The sequence below is a fragment of the Eurosta solidaginis genome, chromosome 2 (assembly GCF_040869045.1).
Source record: "Eurosta solidaginis isolate ZX-2024a chromosome 2, ASM4086904v1, whole genome shotgun sequence".
Taxonomy (NCBI): Eukaryota; Metazoa; Arthropoda; class Insecta; order Diptera; family Tephritidae; genus Eurosta; species Eurosta solidaginis.
In genome coordinates this window covers 271,590,473-271,611,371 of record NC_090320.1, presented here as the reverse complement: position 1 = coordinate 271,611,371, position 20,899 = coordinate 271,590,473, and the positions used below count along the sequence as shown (strand labels likewise).

At 36.3% G+C, this 20,899-nt stretch overlaps 1 protein-coding gene across 5 annotated transcripts in view; it reads left to right on the top strand.

Moving 5' to 3' along the window:
* LOC137240976 (solute carrier family 12 member 9) overlaps window positions 1-20,899 on the top strand; it is a 271,735-nt gene that overhangs the window by 142,463 nt on the left and 108,373 nt on the right. The window contains exons 10-11 of one of the 5 annotated variants that reach the window (XR_010949876.1): window positions 13,400-13,901; window positions 13,965-14,310. The exons of 2 other annotated variants lie outside the window; for them this stretch is intronic. Coding sequence is in view for 2 of the 3 variants with exons in the window: in XM_067768060.1 (XP_067624161.1) it covers window positions 13,400-13,448 (49 nt within the window). In the remaining variant the exon portion in view is untranslated. Of the gene's footprint in view, window positions 1-13,399; window positions 14,311-15,578; window positions 15,799-20,899 lie in introns of those variants that run through there. 2 more of the 5 variants (XM_067768061.1, XM_067768060.1) reach the window with 2 other exon arrangements.

Below are 20,899 nucleotides of genomic sequence, written 5' to 3'. Positions count from 1 at the left end.
ATCGCACGATGCGGATTCGCGTTATCTGAAGCCTCTTTCCGTTTGGAATGGCTCGGAGAGGTCTTTCCCAATTCTTACTCAGCTGGTGGTGTTGCTCAATGACATTAGGCAAAGCCTTATTAGTTTTTCGGACACAGCAGCATACATACAACTGCTTTTCGCGCCTCTTCCGAATTTGGCATATTTTGAAGGTCTGATCTAGTTTGTTGACTTTGGGGTCTTCCACACAGTACACTAGATAGACCCGTATACGCTATATGTACTTTGAAAATTTCAGGGTAGTCATCGGCTTTCTCGTGGCTTCGGCAGATCACAAATAAATTCTAATCTAGAGGCATGCGTTACTTAGACCTACCTCTCAACATCTTTCGTTCTTAGTGTACTTAATCACTTTTACCTGTCAACCCACGATATCTTAGAACGTTTGAAAATTCCCAAATTAAAAGTTAGTGTGGCCAAATGTAAGTATATTAACACAATCCAGGGACAGAAATTCGTAGGTCCACATATTGTGACGAATATTACCATCACTAAGCTGATACTAAATAAATAATCGCGAAACAATAAAAAAACACATGAAGCAGCCACTCGTATATACATAAACACATCAATCATCGTTTACACACATATATAGAAGGCAATGAAGAGATATTTCACGCACACACTTGTGGTCATCAGTCGGAGTAGTTGCTCACACATAAAAAGGCATATATGTAGCTCAATTACCAACCAGGAGATATAGCAGTTCTAGAAGGCGAAACGTCTAGACTTTAGTAGAAATATGCGAACGGAGAGTATAAAAGCAGCGCAAGTTGAGTAATCAGTAATCAGTTTTGATTTGAAGTACTACTCTCAAAGTAATCTTAATAAAGACCAGTTTGCAATACTAAATATTGGAGTGATTTATTCGACAATTTAGCGATTCGAACGTTTGCAGAAGGTGTACAATAACCAGGATTTCCCGAAATTCGTTACAATATTTATGCATGTATAATAAGTGAATGATGAGTGTATAATGAGTGTGACATAACATTTTCAAAAAGTTGGTCCTTTTTTCTGAGTTTTGGTCTTTTTTCATCATTAATTTTCATCCAGAAACAATATCTTATGTTGATACCGTGACCTTTATTGACTTTTGTTTGATAGCCAAATCGCTTAAGCCTTTTTGACCCTACCCTAAGAGTTATGTCCGGAGTTGATGGAGATATAAAAAAATCGCACCTGATTTAGTATTTCGTTCAATACTCAAATTTTTGCATATACATTACATCATGAATCTATTCGGAAACACCATTTTGTCAACATCTCTGCAGCTGTTCGTGAAAAGTCTAGACCCTGCAAGGAATAAGGCAACTGACAGTATAGAAGCGGAGCAGTCCAAGTGATGGCCAATCAGTTTGATTTTAACACACTATGAGTGAAATAGGCAAATATATTACATTGGGAAGATCACTACTACTATAGTGTCAATAAAGTCCATTTTAACTATACACCAAAGATTTGCGTTTATTTATTCGACAGTTCAGTGAAACGAACGATAACGGAAGGCGCAGAATTTCCTAATATAAGCTACAATAGCAAAGTTGAAGCTACCCCTCACTTAATTTCGCATAATCGTTTTTCATTTTATACCAATATAGAACTAGCCCAGTTTCACTTTTTGGTCGCTATCCTCTAAACTGGCGAACATATCTGAATTATTGATATTTTGACTTTTCGTTGTTTTAAATAAAATTTTAAGGATTTTGTTTCAAAATATTTGCCCATTTTTACTTCCTTTATATAAACTTCGTTTGATGTTTTCGCCTATTTCCATACGAAATTCAAAAATCTAGGTAGAATATTTGCTAGGTGGTTCAGGGAATCGTGAAAATTAAAAAAATTGTACGAGTTTCGAACTATCGCCTTCGAGTTTTAAGGAACTTCCCGATAACCCTGAGATATAAAGGAAACTAAGGGCTTTATAAGGTTGTAATATTTAGCATAAACGACTTTTCTAGATGGACAGGGAACGAGATATTTAGAGGTATTAAAAAGTCCATTTGGAATTGTGGAACCTTCCGATCGATTTTTAAAAGCAGTTTTCTACATGGGACAGGGATCGGGATATTTAGTCAATTAAGAATTATGGAAAAAGTCAATTAAGAATTGTGGAATTTCGCAATCGATTTTTTAAGTAAACTCATTGAGCTAGAAACATGTAACCTTACTATTAGTTCAGATCACCTATACAGTGCAACAAAAAAAGAAAACATGTAAGGATTGGACTGTCTTCGGCTGTACCTAAGCGTTTTTTAAGATAAATAAAAAAGTAAGGAAGGCTAAGTTCGGGTGTAACCGAACATTACATACTCAGTTGAGAGCTGTGGAAACAAAATAAGGGAAAATCACCTCGTAGTAAAATGAACCTAGGGTAACCCTGGAATGTGTTTGTATGACATGTGTATCAAATGGAAGGTATTAAAGAGTATTTTAAGAGGGAGTGGGCCATAGTTCTATAGATGGACGCCATTTAGGGATATCGCCATAACAGTGGACCAGGGCTGACTCTAGAATTTCTTTGTACGACATGGGTATCAAATGAAAGTGTTAATGAGTATTTTAAAAGGGAGTGGGCCTAAGTTCTATAGGTGGACGCCTTTTCGAGATATCGCCATAAAGGTGGACCAGGGGTGACTCTAGAATTTGTTTGTACGATATGGGTATCAAATGAAAGGTGTTATTGAGTATTTTAAAAGGGAGTGGGCCTTAATTCTATAGGTGGACGCCTTTTCGAGATATCGCCATAAAGGTGGACCAGGGGTGACTCTATAATGTGTTTGTACGATATGGGTATCAAATTAAAGGTATTAATGAGGGTTTTAAAAGGGAGTGGTGGTAGTTGTATATGTGAAGGAGTTTCCGAGATATCGACCAAAATGTGGACCAGGGTGACCCAGAACGTCATCTGTCGGGTACCGCTAATTTATTTATATATGTAATACCACGTAAGTAAGTAGGTAAGTACCACGAACAGTTATCCTTCCAAGATTCCAATGGCTTTTGATTTCGCCCTGCAAAACTTTTTCATTTTCGTCTACTTAATATGGTAGGTGTCACACCCATTTTACAAAGTTTTTTTCTAAAGTTATTCAAGGTTCGAATCGAGCTCAAGGCCAGAATAATAATTTTTTCTAATGATAATTATTGTTATTTTTTAATTTTTCTAAATTTGAAAAATTGTATTTTGTTTTTGGAATAGTAAGTAGAAAATTTTTCAGACAACCTGCCATAGCTGCGCAGATAGATCCATTTCGAAGGGTGCTAAGCCTTCATCATCCGTACGCTTTAGGCATGCTTATATTTTGCGTCAATAGACCAATCCAATTACCATGTTTCATCCCTTTTTTGTATTTGGTATTTATTATAGCATTTTTTTCATTTTTAGTAATTTTCGATATCGAAAAAGTGGGCGTGGTCATAGTCGCATTTCGGCCATTTTTTACACCAATACAAGGTGAGTTGAGATAAGTACTTGAACTGAGTTTAGTAAAGATATATCGATTTTTGCTCAAGTTATCGTGTTAAAGGCTGAGCGGAAGGACAGACGGTCGACTGTGTATAAAAACTGGGCGTAGCTTCAACCGATTTCGCCCTTTTTCACAGAAAGCAGTTATCGTCCTAGAATCTAAGCCTCTACCAAATTTCACAAGGATTGGTAATGTTTTGTTCTTCATATGGCATTAAAAGTATCCTAGACAAATTAAATGAAAAAGGGCGGAGCCACGCCCATTTGAATGTTGACATAATTTACATATATACTGTAAAGATATTAACTTTTCCTTTAAAATTTGACTTTAAAAAAAATTTTTTTTAAAAAGTGGGCGTGGTCCGATTTTGCTAATTTTTTTTAAGCACACATATAGTAATAAGAGTAATGTTCCTGCCAAATTTCATCATGATATCTTCAACGACTTCCAAATTACAGCTTGCAAAACTTCGAAATTACCTTCTTTTAAAAGTGGACGGTGCCACGCCCATTGTCCAAAATTTTACTAGTTCTCTATTCTGCGTCATAAGTTCAACTCACCTACCAAGTTTTATCGCTTTATCCGTATTTGGTAATGAATTATCGCACTTTTTCGATTTTTCGATATCGAAAAAGTGGGCGTGGTTATGGTCCGATATCGTTCATTTTAAATAGCGATCTGAGATGAGTGCCCAGGAACCTACATACCAAATTTCATCAAGATACCTCAAAATTTACTCAAGTTATCGTGTTAACGGACGGACGGACGGACATGGCTCAATCGAATTTTTTTTCGATACTGATGATTTTGATATATGGAGGTCTATATCTGTCTCGATTCCTTTATACCTGTACAACCAACCGTTATCCAATCAAAGTTAATATACTCTGTGAGCTCTGCTCAACTGAGTATAAAAATAGGTAGGTCCTTTGTGTGAGGATGCAAAGTTTTTTTTGTGGTCTACATGTAAAACCTATGACCACGAATCATTTTTTCAATAATACATGACGTAAGCGTAAGTATTTGATGAAATTTTAAGCTTCTAGCCGTAAAAAGGGAGCAGAAATGACAGTTTATATGGGGTATATACTATATATATCACCGATCTCTATGATTTTTTCAGACAAAAATGAATGCAAATTTGCAGCATTCGGTGAAATTTGCAGCTTCTAGCCGTTAAAATGGGGCAGAAATTACGAAAAGTTTCTTATCTGAACAATCGGTTGTATGGTATATCTTCTAATATATAAAATTCCGCTGTCACGGTGTTAGAGGCTTAACTCCTCTGAAACGGCTAAACCGATTCTCATGAAATTTTGTAAGCATATTGGGTAGGTCTGAGAATCGGTCAACGTCTACCTTTTTTCGCTAAGTGCCTAGGGTCTTGAGATCAAAACGTGGACCCGGGTACCCCTAGAATGTGTTTATACAATATGGATATCAAATTAAAGCTGTTGTTGAGTGCTATAGTACAGGATAATTTTCATACAACTGGGAGGCTAGGGTCTCGAGATATAGCCCAAAACGTGGACCCGGGTACCCCTAGAATGTGTTTATACAATATAGATATCAAATGAAAGCTGCTGTTGAGTGCTATAGTACAGGATAGTTTTCATACAACTGAGAGGCTAGGGTCTCGAGATATATCCCAAAACGTGGACCCGGGTACCCCTAGACAATGTTTTTACATTGTGGGTATCAAATTGAAGCTGTTGATGAGTGCATTAGTACAGGGTAGTTTTCATACCTATTGGTGATTAGGGTCTCGAGATATAGGCCAAAACGTGGATCAGGGTAACACTAGGATATGTTTTTACATTATGGGTATCAAATTGAAGCTGTTGATGTGTGCTTTAGTACAGAGTAAGTTTTATGCCGCTGGGTGACTAGGGTATCGAGATGTAGGCCAACACGTGGACCCGGATACACCTAGAATGTGTTTTTGCATTATGGGTATCAAATTGAAGTTGTTGATATATGCTTTAGTACAGAGTAAGTTTTACACCGCTGGGTGACTACGGTCTCGAAATATAGGCCAAAACATGGACCCGGATACACCTAGAATGTGTTTTTATGTTATGGGTATCAAATTGAAGCTGTTTATGTGTGCTATAATACAGAGTAAGTTTTACACCGCTGCGTGACTAGGGTCTCGAGATATAGACCAAAACATGGACCCGGATACCCCTAGAATGTGTGTGTATTATGGATATCAAATGAAATCTGTTGCTGAGAGCTCTAAAGTTCATTGGGATATTCGATGTAGTCGCATCAACGTGGTAAAGCTGATAAATATGCATGCGAAGCCGAAATAAAGACAAGAATTAATAATACCCACATACCTATTTACATACGTCCTATTCGATTTGCCTGAAATTTCGTATATAAATTTGCCTATATTAGTATTTACGATGCTTTTTTCCTGGAAGTATACCAGAGACGGACTGGGACTGGGATTAGGACTAGGACTGGGACTGAGACCCGGAGTGGGACTGGAACAAAATACATACCACCCTCTGGGACTGGCAATAAGAGATGAAAAAGATTAGGAAAAAGTGTAGAGGGGTAGGGCAGAGTTAGACGGAAAAAGCTTATTAAAATGTATGCAGATAGGCCAAATTTAGGGCAGAACAACGTCTGCCGGGTCCGCTAGTACTCTATATATATTACCGATCTATAACATTTTTTCAGACAACACTAACGCTTTATACGTAAGCATTCGGTGAAATTTGAAGCCTCTAGCTGTTAAAATGGGGCAGTAATTACGAAAAGCTTCTTATCTGCATAAAGCATATGCATTAGACTGGGTCGATTTATTAACCGATATCGCGCCATCGATTTTTCGATAGGATTTGGGCTCAAGAAAAAAAGTTCCACTACGCATACCCAAAAAAATAATTTTCGAGCCTGCGAAATTTCATTTTTTTGATTTTTTTCGACTGTGATTTTTAAGGTTTTTTCATGACCTACTAAAAAAAATTCATGATTGTAAAATTTTTATGTATACCCCGTCCGACCCAAAAATGACCGCTAAAAATTTAAATTTTTAAATCTCTTTTATTCATTTGAAGTATTTATTTTAAACTAATAAGAATTTTTTTTTTGATATAATATAGAAAAATTTCAATTTCAAAATGCAACTCGATTAAAAAATTATTTAAAAATTAAAGTATAAAGAACAAAGTATAATATTTTATTATAATAGTTAACACTATATTTATACATATATCCAATATAGAAATTAATAAAATTCTCTTTAATTTTGTATTATATATGTAGTTAAACTTTATTGTTTAAAACGATATTTTTGTTGAAAAAAAACAATCTATTAATAATAAATTTGAAATTTAACAAAGTATATTTATTACAAGTATATAACCATACAAGGGTATCTATACATATGAAAATTTTTTTAGTAGGTCATCAAAAAACCTTAAAAATCAAAGTCGAAAAAAAGTAAAAAAATTAAATTTCGCAGGCTCGAAAATTATTTTTTTGAGTATACGTAGTGGAACTTTTTTTCCTGAGCCCAAATCCCATCGAAAAATCGATGGCGTGATATCGGTTAACTTTCGTCCATACAAATCGACCCACCCTAATATGCACATGGTGAAGTTTGAAGCTTCATTCTGATAAATTGAGGAAGATATGACAAAAATCTTCTTTTTTGAAAAATCGGTTGTATGGGGGATATATGCTATAGTGGTCCGATCCGGCCGGTTCCGACAAATGTCTAATCGGACACCAAATACCCGATCACCAAATTTTATCAAGATATCGCAACAATTGAGGGACTAGTTTGCATACAAACAGACAGACGGACATGGCTAAATAAACTCAGATCTTCATCCTGATCATTGCGGTATACTTATTGGTGGGTTTATCTCTTTTCCTTAAAGGACCTACAATTTTGAGATTCGTGACAAATTTAATATACCATTTCATTTTCATGAAATGTATAATAAAAATAAAATACAAATTTTAAAGAACTTTCTTTATATGAACATTTTTTTAAATAAACACATAATTTTGTTGAATTTTGATATTCAAATTTTAACATTGCATTAAATAGACTTTCCATATAATCTTTACCTAAGTTCGGCAATGTGCGCCGCACCTTTATATTTTTGTTCTTTATAAAAGTTTTTATAGTGGTTATGTTAAAAGTTGAATATCAAAGTTCATTAAGATTGTGTGTTCCCATGATGTAATAATAAAGGTGATGTAAACAACATAACTTCACTTTTTCGGTAGCCCTATATTTACTTGTATTACAAAACTATTAAATTTTGATCGCTTCATTTTTTATACAAAATTCCCCTAAAAATTTGTTTACTCCAAAATTGTTTCTATATTATTTTGGGGAACACAAAGTTACGTTCATCATTTTGGCTAAACGATTCTAATAGACACTTATACACTACCCTCTAAAATATGCATGCCGAACTTGTCAGAATAAGGGAAAACGTCCACGGGATGAGAACACCTGAATATTCATTTCATCATGGTATGTTCCATTGTTGATAAAACAAGTGTGATATCTTATCCATCAACTGCCTGACAGAATGTTCAATATGGGTACTTTTTAGCATTTTTGCAGCGTTTTGACAGGGTTTTCAATATGGCGGCGCATAAGGCCGGCTATCTTCAGCGGGTGGTAAAAAGAGATACAGAATGAAGCAGCGATCGCCAATTAAAAATCAGGTGATCCATTCTATTTGTAATTTTGACGTTATGCAGAAGTTATCACACTTATTTTATCCGCAATGGTATGTTCGCTTAAAGAGAAATTTTTCATTTCTTCTTGTCAGTTTATATAAAGGAAGTACCTCAAAATTTTACTTCTTTTTTTAATTTACACTTTTGTTTGGCGCTCTTTTTCCAATACGAAATGTTTTCAGTTCCTATTGTTTAAAAAACAATGAAATCGCTTATTTAAAATTTTCTTTTTTTCCATTTTTGTATCACCTTCGCACTTGTCGTGTCTATTTTTCACAGAATTTTCTAATCATGGCTTTGATTTTCTTTTCTGCTTTCTTTGCTCACAGTAAGGAAATCAAAATTAGGAAATCTAATGTGAATTGACTTTAAGCGTATTAAGTATGTAATGCCATGTCATTATATGTAATTCGCACATATACACATGTATGAGTCTATATATTTTGCAATACGGGATTATGAGGATGAACCAACCCGTAGGAGTTTGGTAATTTCGCTAATGTAAACAGGTGTGCAAATTTAGTAGACATTCTGTCTAGCGGTGGTGAATTTTCGCAATTTAAAAAACAGGTATGTAATGTATTGAAAGTAGGTTCCGTCCCCTCAATTTGTAGGAAATATTATAAAGTAGTACGACGCAAATTGGAGGTGATGCTCGGCTTACAGAGTTATGTACTTTTGTATACTCAGCTGAGCACAGCTCACGATATTAGTTTTGTTCGCATAACGGTACCCGGAACGGCATAAACTAATCGAGATAGATATAGACTTCTATATATAAAAATGATCTGGGCGAAAAATAAATTCATTTAGCCATGTCCGTCCGTTCGTCCGTCTGTCCGTAAACACTATAACTTGAGTAAATTTTGAGGTATCTTAATGAAATTTGGTATGTAAGTTCCTGGGCACTCATCTCAGATCGCTATTTAAAATGAACGAAATCGGACTATAACCACGCCCACTTTTTCGATATCAAAAATTTCGAAAAACCGAAAAAGTGCGATAATTTATTACCAAAGACGGATAAAGCGACGAAACTTGGTAGGTGGGTTGACCTTATGACGCAAAATAGAAAATTAGTAAAATTTTGGACAATGGGCGTGGCACCGCCCACTTTTAAAAGAAGGTAATTTAAAAGTTTTGCAAGCTGTAATTGGGCAGTCGTTGAAGATATCATGATGAAATTTGGCAGGAACGTTACTCCTATTACTACATGTGTTCTAAATAAAATTTAGTAAAATCGGATGACGAACACGACCACTTAAAAAAAATTTTTTTGAAGTCAAATTTTAACAAAAAAAAATTAATATCTTTACAGTATATAAGCAAATTATGTCAATATTCAACTCCAGTAATGATATGGTGCAACAAAATACAAAAATAAAAGATAGTTTCAAAATGAGCGTGGCTCCGCCCTTTTTCATTTAATTTGTCTAGAATACTTTTAATGCCATAAGTCGAACAAAATAATCGATATATCCTTACTAAACTTAGTTCACGTACTTATCTGAATTTAGCTTGGTATTAAAAACCGGCGAAATCCGACTATGACCACGCCCACTTTTTCGATATCGAAAATTTCGAAAAATGAAAAAAATGCCATAATTCTATACCAAATACGAAAAAATGGATGAAACATGGTGATTGGATTGATTTTTTGACGCAAAATATAACTTTAGAAAAACTTTGTAAAATGGGTGTGACTCCTACTATATTAAGTAGAAGAAAATTAAAAAGTTCTGCAGGGCGAAAACAAAAGCCCTTGGAATCATAGCAGGAATACTGTTCGTGGTATTACATATATAAATAAATTAGCGGTACCCGACGGATGATGTTCTGGGTCATCCTGGTCCACATTTTGTTCGATATCTTTAAAACGCCTTCACATATACAACTAAGGGTCACTTCCTTTTAAAACCCTCATTAATACCTTTAATTTGATACCAATATCATACACACACATTATAGAGTCATCCCTGGTCCAGCCTTATGGCGATATCTCGAAACGGCGTCGACCGATATAACTATGGCCCACTCCCTTTTAAAATACTCTTTAGTACCTTCCATTTGATACGCACATCGTGCAAACACATTCTAGAGTCACCCCTGGTCCACCTTTATGGCGATATCTCGAAAACGCGTCCACCTATAGAACAAAGACCCACTCCCTTTTAAATTACTCTTTAATACCTTTCATTTGAAACCCATGTCATACAAACAAATTCCAGGGTTACCCAGGTTCATTTTCCTAAATGGTGATTTTCCCTTATTTTGTCTCCAAAGCTTTCACCTGAGTATGTAATGTTCGGTTACACCCGAACTTAGCCTTCCTTACTTGTTTTGATGTGTACACCATCTTTGCTCACGTCATGGGGGGGGGGGGGGGGGCCTGAATGTAATCGTAAGATGTAAGTGCAAACGTAAGCGTGAGTTTAGTCTTTTGTAAGAGGAATGCTATATACGGGATACATTTAGAATTTAAATGCAGGCGTGGTATGTAATATTGGTAAATGTACTGTATGGTGTACTTGTTCCAGAGCGGTTAAGTTCTGCAGTTTGTATTATTTTCTCCAGCCGCAAGCTCGATTAAACTCGAACGGCTCGGAGAGGTTCTTCCCAATTCTGACTGAGCTGATGGTGTTGCTCAACGTCATTTTGAATAGTCGTATAAGTTTTGCGGGGAAAATAAATTCAGACATAGCGGAATATAAGCAGCTCTTTTTCGTGCTATCAAAGGAGGCTTTAAGATTGACGAAGAGGTGATATGTGTCAATACTTTATTTTCCAAGATTTGAAGCATATTGCGCGTGGGGGGACAATAACCCCATTATCATCGATTGCGGGAACGGGCTCATCATACCAGAGCGGTACATCGCTGTCTTCATTATCTCCGTCTGTTCTCCGAAGTTCTTGGTAAAATTTGTGAGCGTGAGGTTTCATTGTGTAGGCCAAAAACACCTTATTTGCACATCCTGGCGTTAATGTCGCCAAGCACGACTGTTTTATCATGGCGGGGCCAGCGCTGGTATGTGCGTTCTAAGCGTTCATTGAAAGCGTTTTTCATCTCATCGTCTTTCTCCTCGGTGCATGGGCGCAGATGAATAATATATTTAAAAATTTTGGCGGCGAGACGTTCCCCCACATGAGTGAATGACAGTACTTGGCGGAGCAGTCTTTCTCCTACCACAAATGCAACACCGAAACTGCGCACATTTTATTTTTTAACAGCCTTTTTTTTTTGCTTCATCCATATCCTTGCTGGAATGGCGGTAATGTTGGCTTTTGATTTTACGAGAACATTAACCAGCCGAACATCGGTATTAATCCCGTTAAGGGACCGGATATTCCACGTGCATGTCCTCAAATCATAGTCATTTAAACCTTCGCAGAGTTGTCATCGGTAAAGCGTTGTCTTCTTATCCGAGGCCTTGTATCTGTTTTCATTGGAGTGTGGTTTTATGTGGCGGGTCCCAATCCCAGCGTGCAACCAGCGAAACTATTACTTGCACGTTTATATAGCGAACCGCTTGATCCAAGACAGACGCGCGCTTGCAGCAGCACCTTACGGTGATCAGACCCTGGTAAATTGCGATCAGAAGCTTTCCCAACTTATGTGGACTTCTACACACGGCTTTACCCTCCTTGTGGAATACACGATACATTTTAGCTCATTAACTGTTATTAGTTGCGTTCCAATGAAGCGTGATCTAGATACGGATAGAAATTTAACATGCAAGTGCAACAACAAATTGATCCATATGGATCAGTCTTGGAACTTTTCCTGGTATATTTTCCGAGTATTTTGTGACCATTTCAAGATTCTTTTCGGTATCACTTTGGCACGGTTTCCCAATCAATTCGCTATTATTTCGACAGCACTTCCAGTCATTTCGGAATTGCTTGAAAGTTTTTAGGAGAAACGAGGACAGAATGATTGGCTTTAAGCCCGTTAATGATACGTGAGAGTGTCTACCGGCCTTCGGAATGAAAGTAACTCTGTAGATAATTCAGGGTGGTAATAGTAAATAAATGTAGAAGCCCAGCAAACATTCGGAGTCAAAAAAGAGTCAGAAAGGAGTCCTAATTCGGACTATATATGCTCATTATGAGTTCGTAATGAGTGTATTTCTCTTCTTGCAATGGTCGTCCGATATGAGCTTTTTTCATACATTATGTGAGCCTAAATTGGAGTCCGATCAGACTCCTATTACGCTCATAAACAGCTGATAATTAGCTCTTATATGACCCTTTTCGGAGTCATTTATGTACTTTAGGTTAGGGATTAGGATTGGCTAGATCAGGAGGGATTTTCAACGCAAGGCTTTAGAAATGGGGAAGCATATCCTCAATACTGGTTGCGCAACATTAGTATCAAAGGAAACCCATACAAAGCAAATTCAATCAATTTGCTGTGCCGAAAACTGTCAAGTTAAAAGAAAATTTTCATTGATTTCGATTAACTGACATATTGGAGTACAAGGCGTTGTATCAAGGCGAATCCATACCAGGTGCTGGCAAAGCGAATTCAATCAATTCGCCGTGCCCAAAAATGGCAAGTCAAATGAAAATTTTCATTGACTTCGATTAACTGACATATTGTAGTACCAGGCGTTGTATGGAAAATAATCAAGAAGAAGCAATCAGCTGTTGGGATAACAACACCTGGTACTGAATTCGCCTTGCGTTTTATGGAAAATAATCAGGAAGAAGTAATCAGCTGTTGGGATAACAACACCTGGTACTGAAATCGCCTTGCGTTGGGAAAATAATCAAGAAGAAGAAATTAGCTGTTGGGATAACAACACCTGGTACTGAATTCGCCTTGGACACGTTATAAAATATGATTTTATTCAAATGGAATATGAAAGAAAATTGTTTCAAAATAAAATATGAATATTTGTTCCAAAGTTGCCTTATATGCTGAACACTCTTGGCACACAGATCATAATTTTCATATCGGAGTCATAAAAGACTACTATATGATCATATTTCTGCGGCTCATATTTTTCACATATTTCGGACTCATATCGGATTCCTAAATTATGAGCGCTCCGAGAATGTTTGTGGGGAGGATAAACGGTTTTTTGAACTCAGCCAGAACGTACGAAGGCTTAATGTTTATGAGAAATGCAAGATGAAACAACAGAAGGGTTTAATTTCCTTTTTTCTAGTCGGCGCCGGCAAGATATAACCATCAAGCATCAAGGGGAAGGAGGATAAGAAAAAGGAGAGGAATTGGTCTTCGAGATGCTAAATTGTAAATCGATTCACCCGTTGACCTTGTCGTTGGCGTTCTCATACGAATGGGGGAAATATTAAAATTTCGGAAAAAAAAACAAATGCTTGACATATCCAAATAATACACATAACACGATTTTGACACTTTAATTTGCAACAAAACACAAAAGCCACAAAAATTCAAAAGAAATTGAAAGTATGTAGATCAAATTGAAGAGTAACAAACATTTTCGCAAAGCCGCAAATTGCTGGCTGGTAAAAGTATTCGAAGTAAGATCCGATACAACGTGTACAATTGTGAAGCGATAGCAGCACTTAAGGGCGTATTTACTATACATTGTAAGTTTGTGAGTAGGCAAACAAGTAAAATATTATTACAAGGGAGTATGAAATCAACAATGGATTTAAGGAAGTGTGTAATATTACAACATATATGTATGTATATAACACTTAAATATTTCTTTGTATAAGTGCGTTTAAAAAAAAATTGAATTCCAGCATCGAAAAACTTAAATGTTTTGACCGCAAGCCAATTTCGCATGACCTGCTGCAGCAGTGCACTGTGGGCCGCATAATCACTACAATCTAATTGGGTCACTGGATATTGGTAGATACATAGACCTTTTCGGAATACAGGTTTTTTTACATCTATCTACGTTTACGCTTACACCTTATATGGACTGCTAAGCGTTAAACTTTATCTATTCTTCTGAAATTGTTGCGCATAAAATTAGTACTCCTAAATTACAATACGCATTATACTCAGATGCAACTGAAATATGTGTCTATGTTTCACCTCTACACTAATTCTATGTATCACCTCTATAAATGGTGTGTGTCCACTATTCATTGCAACCGATTCAGATATAGATTATACACAGACATAAGAATATATTGTAATGCATTTTAGTAGTATTCCTCTTATTTCAAATCTTCTACTAACGTTCGTATTGCTAAACTGTTCAATAAATAACTCTAATATTCAATAATGCAAAATGGCCTTTATTAAAGTACTTCATAATAACACTCATACTTCACAACAAATAGCTTGCTTAAATCAAACTGATTGGTCGTGCCTCAGCTGGTGCTGCTTTTATACTCTTAGGTTTCCTCGTTGACATATTTTTAGGCGTTTCTATTTGTAGAATTTACTACTTGTTTACCAGCTATAAATTTATCAGCTATAACTACAGATGCAAGATTATATCTTCTCGCATAGCCATATGCACGTGTATGTGTGAGTGATACTTCTACCGATGATTGCCTAATTTTGGGAGTATCTTCAAAGAGGATAAATACAATAAGAGCCGTCACTCGTTATTTTGTGGCGAGTATCTCGCTGGAAATTGAAAAAATTGACGCCGAATGTTTTCTGAGAGGGACATTTTTAATTGTCTCGCATTTATTCATGCCGTGTAGGCCCCTTGTGCAACTCTGATTTTTGGAAAGAGAATTAAATAAATTAATTAAATACAGTCGAAAAATAAACACAAATACCCCACGAAAATGTATAGAAGACATTTATAAACATCTCGCCCAAAAAAAAAGTAGCGACTACCTCTCAGTATACATCGAGTAAATGCCAAAAAAATAACGAGTGACGGCTCTTATTGTATTTATCCTCTTTGGTATCTCATATATATGCATGTGTTTGTACGTTTCTCTCCGCTGCATATATGGACATATGTGTAGACATAATGATTGATTTATTTATGGGCATACAAGTCACTGCTTAGTATCGGCTTAGAGATGATAATATCTCTTAGTGTTGCCAATATTCGTCACAATTTGTAAGAGGTTTGTGTCTCCGCTTTTCGGTACAACAGAGGGCCGACTCAAGATAATTTGGGGCCCTAGGCGAATTATAATTTGCGACCCCTTCATCCCGTATTTATAGAAAGAAATTGGAGATCAGAAAATTAGAGATCAGAACTCTTAAATTCAAACTTTGTGTTAATAAAACAAAAAATATTTCTTTTGCATATTAAATATATATTTTTTTTATTATCTTAGAATTTACTAAAACTTCATTTTCCGCGCCTTCAACTCAGAGGAAGTTGATATAATTTTACTTAAATCTAATTTTTGCGCAATTTCCTGCTCTATTGATAGCAATGCTAAACCTACAAGCCTTTCTTGAGTCATGGTCGAACGCAAGTACGTTTTGATTAATTTCAGTTTCGAAAAGCTACGCTCGCCACTCGCAACCGACATTGCTATCGTCAACAAAATACGTATAGCTACAACTAAATTGGGCATGAGACCAGACGAGTTGTGCTGTAAAATATAATTAAGAACATCAAAAGGGTTGAATGACTCTGGGACTCTTCGTGCGATAGCTGGTAATTCATCACATAAATCTGCAGCATCTATATCTTTCGATTAACTGTATGTTAAAACTTTTTCTAGATTCTGGCAACTTTTCAAAATTGTTTCTTTACTCTCATTCAACAAATTGTGGACATCGTTCAAAAATCCAAAAAACAGAGTTCATATTTTTCAGTTGCAGAAATCGCTCATCGATAGCAGTATCCAAAATAGAAAAATAAAATTTTACTTTTCATCTACGATTTGTTCGTCATCTCCTTCATACGAAAATTGTTTTGTCCTTTTCCGTGGTCTTTTCGATAATTCAAAATTAGTAATCACACCAAGGTTTAGCGACGATATTGATCAATTCTTTAGAACAAAGAATGATGGAAACAGAACTCAGCTTAACTCTTCGTTAGTCTGAGGGTGACGTCACAGTATTAAAATACAAAAAAGAAGGGTACACTTCCATCCCCTTTGACAAATAAATTTTTTCGGTTCTCTCTCTTTTACTGTTGTGATTGGTTTATGGTGTGAGGATCCCCCGTCTAATGCCCTTGTCCTGTTATATGTCACTCTGTGATGAAGTAAGGCTGCAGGGCTGTGAAAACACTGTAGTTAGAACTGACACGGAATACTCACCTGAACAGCATCGACCCAGTGAGGCAAAAGAGCTCAATATAAAGGAGCATTTTGAAATGCTACACAGTTTAAGCGGAATTCTCACCAACCAAGACACGCCACCACACGGGGAGCGTAAATATCTTTGCCACGTACCGCCCTGCGGTCCCCCTTATCAATAAAGTTCATGCAACTGTCGCAGGAATGGTAATCAGACTACATTGTAACGTTCCAGACACTTCCCTGATCTAAGTAATGTAGGTCCAGCATGAGATGTGTCCCCACATATCACCACCCATCTTTTTAATTGTAATGTGGAATCAATGCCTCTAAAAACAATGTCTCCATGCTACTTTGATGATAATTTGTGAGTAGTCGCTCTTAAAAGATGAAGCAAAGAACTGTCTACAAAACAAAAAAAGTGCTTATTTACATGATTAAACACTCATCTGGGTTTGACAAACGGTAAAAATCTAGTTGAGGATTCAACTGCTAATACGCTACCAAAAATATCGAGAGAGGTGTGAAACGATGCGTCCTGACCTCGACAACAATAATCCGAAGGAACAACTTTCTGAATACTGCAAATATCTATGCACTGAAGATTCGTATTTCGGCCTTGGAATTATTGATACGTGGTCAAATCAAATATTTGCACACTCCTCCTATATTTTTGGACGTGCGTTTGTGGTCGACCCCTGCTCTGGAGTATTCACCTTTCTAAACAAACACTATTTTTTTAAGGCAGCTTACATTTTATTTAGAAACAAACAAAAGAATTTTCAAGCTATAAATAAAGACTGCACTTTCCGCTATTATTTTGGTTTTGCAATTATCATACGCTGTTATTCCGAAAAATAATGCACTAGAATGAGTTCCGAAATAATGAATAAACCAACTGGCTACATCGGCTACGTAATGTGTTTGACAGTCTCAGTGAATACGTAGTGACTACGTAAGAGGACAAACGCGAATACGTAAGAAGTTATAAAATACGAATTCTGGGTGAATGTGAATGTGAGTACATAATAAGGGCCTTAATTTTTTTCTAGCTTTTAGTATTATTTTTGCTTCATGTAAGTATTGCTTTCAATAAAACCGTTTAACCAAACAATTTTTTTTTTAATTATTTTATTTTCAAGTTTTTAATCTTTATTCAATTGCCTATTATTTCTCATTATATTTCGTTCATTTAGTGACTCATTATTACAAGGACTCTTTCCTGACAATTTGTTACAATCTAAGACCTCTATACATAATCCTTCCAAAGACTTTACTCGACTCTGCGCGACGTATGCTTGTCCCTCCTCGAACTCCAAAGTATTTTGATGTCACTTCTACAGGACTGTATGTAATACTTGTTCCAAATATGAGCCAACTCGGACCACAAATACGAGTATTTTTAATATCTAAATCCTTGCGCCACCTACCGGCGATTTTTTTTCATAGGTCTCTTTCTATTCTTGTATGTATTATTTGTTCCAAATACGAGCCAAATCGGATAACAAATACAATTTTTTGTTTAAATCTTGATCCTTGCGCCACCTAAAGGCCATTTTTTTCATAGCGCGCTGTTTATTCATGTATGTATTATGTGTTCCAGATATGAACCAAATCGGACCCCAAATACAATTTTTTGAATATCTCGATCCTTGCGCCACCTAGCGGCGATTTTTTCATAGGCCGCTTTCTATTCATGTATGTATTATATGTGCCAAATATGAACCAAATCGGACCACAAATACGATTTCGATCCATGCGCCACATATCGGAGTTTTCTTCTTATTATTGATTGTCATCGGGTTCTGAACTATTTTCCAAGTTTCAAGCTTGTAGCTTATCGGGAAGTTACTTAAATTTCAATTACAAAATTCGTGCCAGCCAGCCAGCCTGTCAAGTCAAGCTAAATAAAACCGTTTAAAAATGATTTTCATAAAAATGATATTTGCTAGAAGCATAGGAAAACTATATCAAATTCGATTGAAGTTTTCAGCAAGACTAAACATAGCCAACTTAAAGATCATTGAGATCTATACATGAAATGAGACCTCAAGGCTTTGTAAATACTATCTGGATCTAATTTAACTTCGATTTATCTTCCGTCCGTGGGGATCTTGAACGTTGGAGGATACAAACTGCTTTGGCCTTTCCGAGAAAGCCGGGCTTTTGTTGTTGGCATTCATTCACAAAACACAAGTCGCAGTGCAATCATAAAACTTTATTACTGGTAAAATTTTCAGAAAAATCTAAAAATATTTAAAATTTGGTCATGAAGGTAAGTCGCTTGGCCCATTGTACAGTGCTGCTACTAATTCGTAAAGTAAGCAAACGATCACTAACTCAAAGGAAGAACAATTATAAAAAATATATATTAAAAGGGTCAGAAAATGAGAGAGAGAGAGATCAACGAACGGCAGCGAATCAAAAATACGGCCGCAAACTTGGCCTACATAGTCATATGAGTGCAGGTAATCGAGGTGAATAAAAATTTCAGCCAATCAAAGTATTGTTATACAGTATATCCTTTATCCATAAGACATACACACACATACTCAGCTGGACATCTTAAGGCGTGCAGGCATAAATAGCAGAGGCAACAGCCGAGCGCCCAACAGATCTAATTTGATTTGGAAGCCGTGTAGAGCAGAAAGAGGAAACAAAAAAATTTATTCAATAATAAAACTACAAAATGTTAACCAGTGAATATTGTGATCCAGATTTTCAGTATTATACCACTATGCGGACGCATGCAAGTAATTGTGAAGATATCTTGAACGATAATATAGAAGAGCTAGTGGCTTTGTATGGCATGGAATTTAATAGTAATAGCAACAGTAGTCCCTTATCGACAACGTCCGCTACGTCATCAACTACTGCCTCGCCATCCTCATCCACATTGATGGAGCGTGAACAGGACATAATAACCGACAGCTTTAATTATGATGAACTATATGAAAATAACTTTGATATTGACTATAAAACTGAGTGCAACGCGCTTGTGAATATCTCTGGTTTAAATGCGAATCCAAAATTTTGGTCCGTCTCAAAACTGCGAATAACGTCAAGCAAGTACGATCAATCATTCTATCGAAATGAAGTAAACGCCACTTCTACCAAGTCGAAAGCGCGACGAGTATCATGCCGGTCCGCGCACCGCATAGGCGCACTAAAATATACTATGTCACCCGCCACACAACACCACCTCAATAAATTGTCTGCCATCTCAGCGTCGTCTCATGCGTCCAGTTGTGTTCCGCAGGATATTATGCGTAAACGTCGTCTAGCCGCTAATGCACGTGAACGTCGACGCATGAATAGTTTGAATGATGCTTTTGATAAGCTGCGAGATGTTGTACCATCGCTAGGCAATGATCGCCGCCTTTCAAAATTTGAAACACTACAAATGGCTCAAGCCTATATTGGGGATTTAGTTAAGTTGCTGACGCGTGATTATTAAAAATGTTTTTCTTTTTTTCTTTTGTGAGTAGGAGCATTGTTTTTTTTTTTACTTTTAATATAAAACTGTATATAAATTAAATTTTAAATGTTAAGTAAGTTCGCAAATAAGGATATTTATTTATTTTATAAAATGAAGATGGTTGAAAGAATAAAAAAAATTTATGAAATTGCAAAGTTTTCCTGTTGCGCTATTTCTGTGCTCAGAAGTCATAGTCATAATTTGCAAAATAAATTTTTGATAGCATTTTATAGCCTCTAAAGTTTTGGATTTTAGAAATATGTATATCACGGTTCATATTTGGAATATTGGTTTTCTAACAACAATAATAATCATCATCAATGGGCGCTATTTTGGCCGTTTTGTAACATGTCACACCAACTATCACGAAAATGACGCCAATTGTTAGCAGCAAGGGAGGTCAAGTCTTCCTCCACCTGCTTCTCCTAACTCAGTGGAAGCCTCCCTTACTCTGCTTCTAAACTGCGGTGTAGGCTGAAATACTTTCTTGGCCGCGGCGTCTTCGTCTATTCGCATAACATGACCCAGCCAGCGAAGCCTTTCGATTTTTATAGATTATAGACTTCCATATATCAAAATCATCAGGATCGAAAAAAAATTGGATTGAGCCATGTCCGTCCGCCCGTCCGTTAACACGATAACTTGAGTAAATTTTGCTAGGTTCCTGAGCAATCATCTCAGATCGCTATTTAAAATGAACGATATCGGACCATAACCACGCCCACTTTTTCGATATCGAAAATTTCGAAAAACAGAAAAAGTGCGATAATGCATTACTAAAGACGGATAAAGCGATGAAACTTGGTAGGCGAGTTGATCTTATGACGCAGAATAGAAAATTAGTAAAATTTTGGACAATGGGCGTGGCACCACCCACTTTTAAAAGAAGGTAATTTAAAAGTTTTGCAAGCTGTAATTTGGCAGTCGTTGAAGATATCATCATGAAATTTGGCAGAAACGTTACTCCTATTACTATATGTATGCTTAATAAAAATTAGCAAAATCGGAGAACGACCACGCCCAC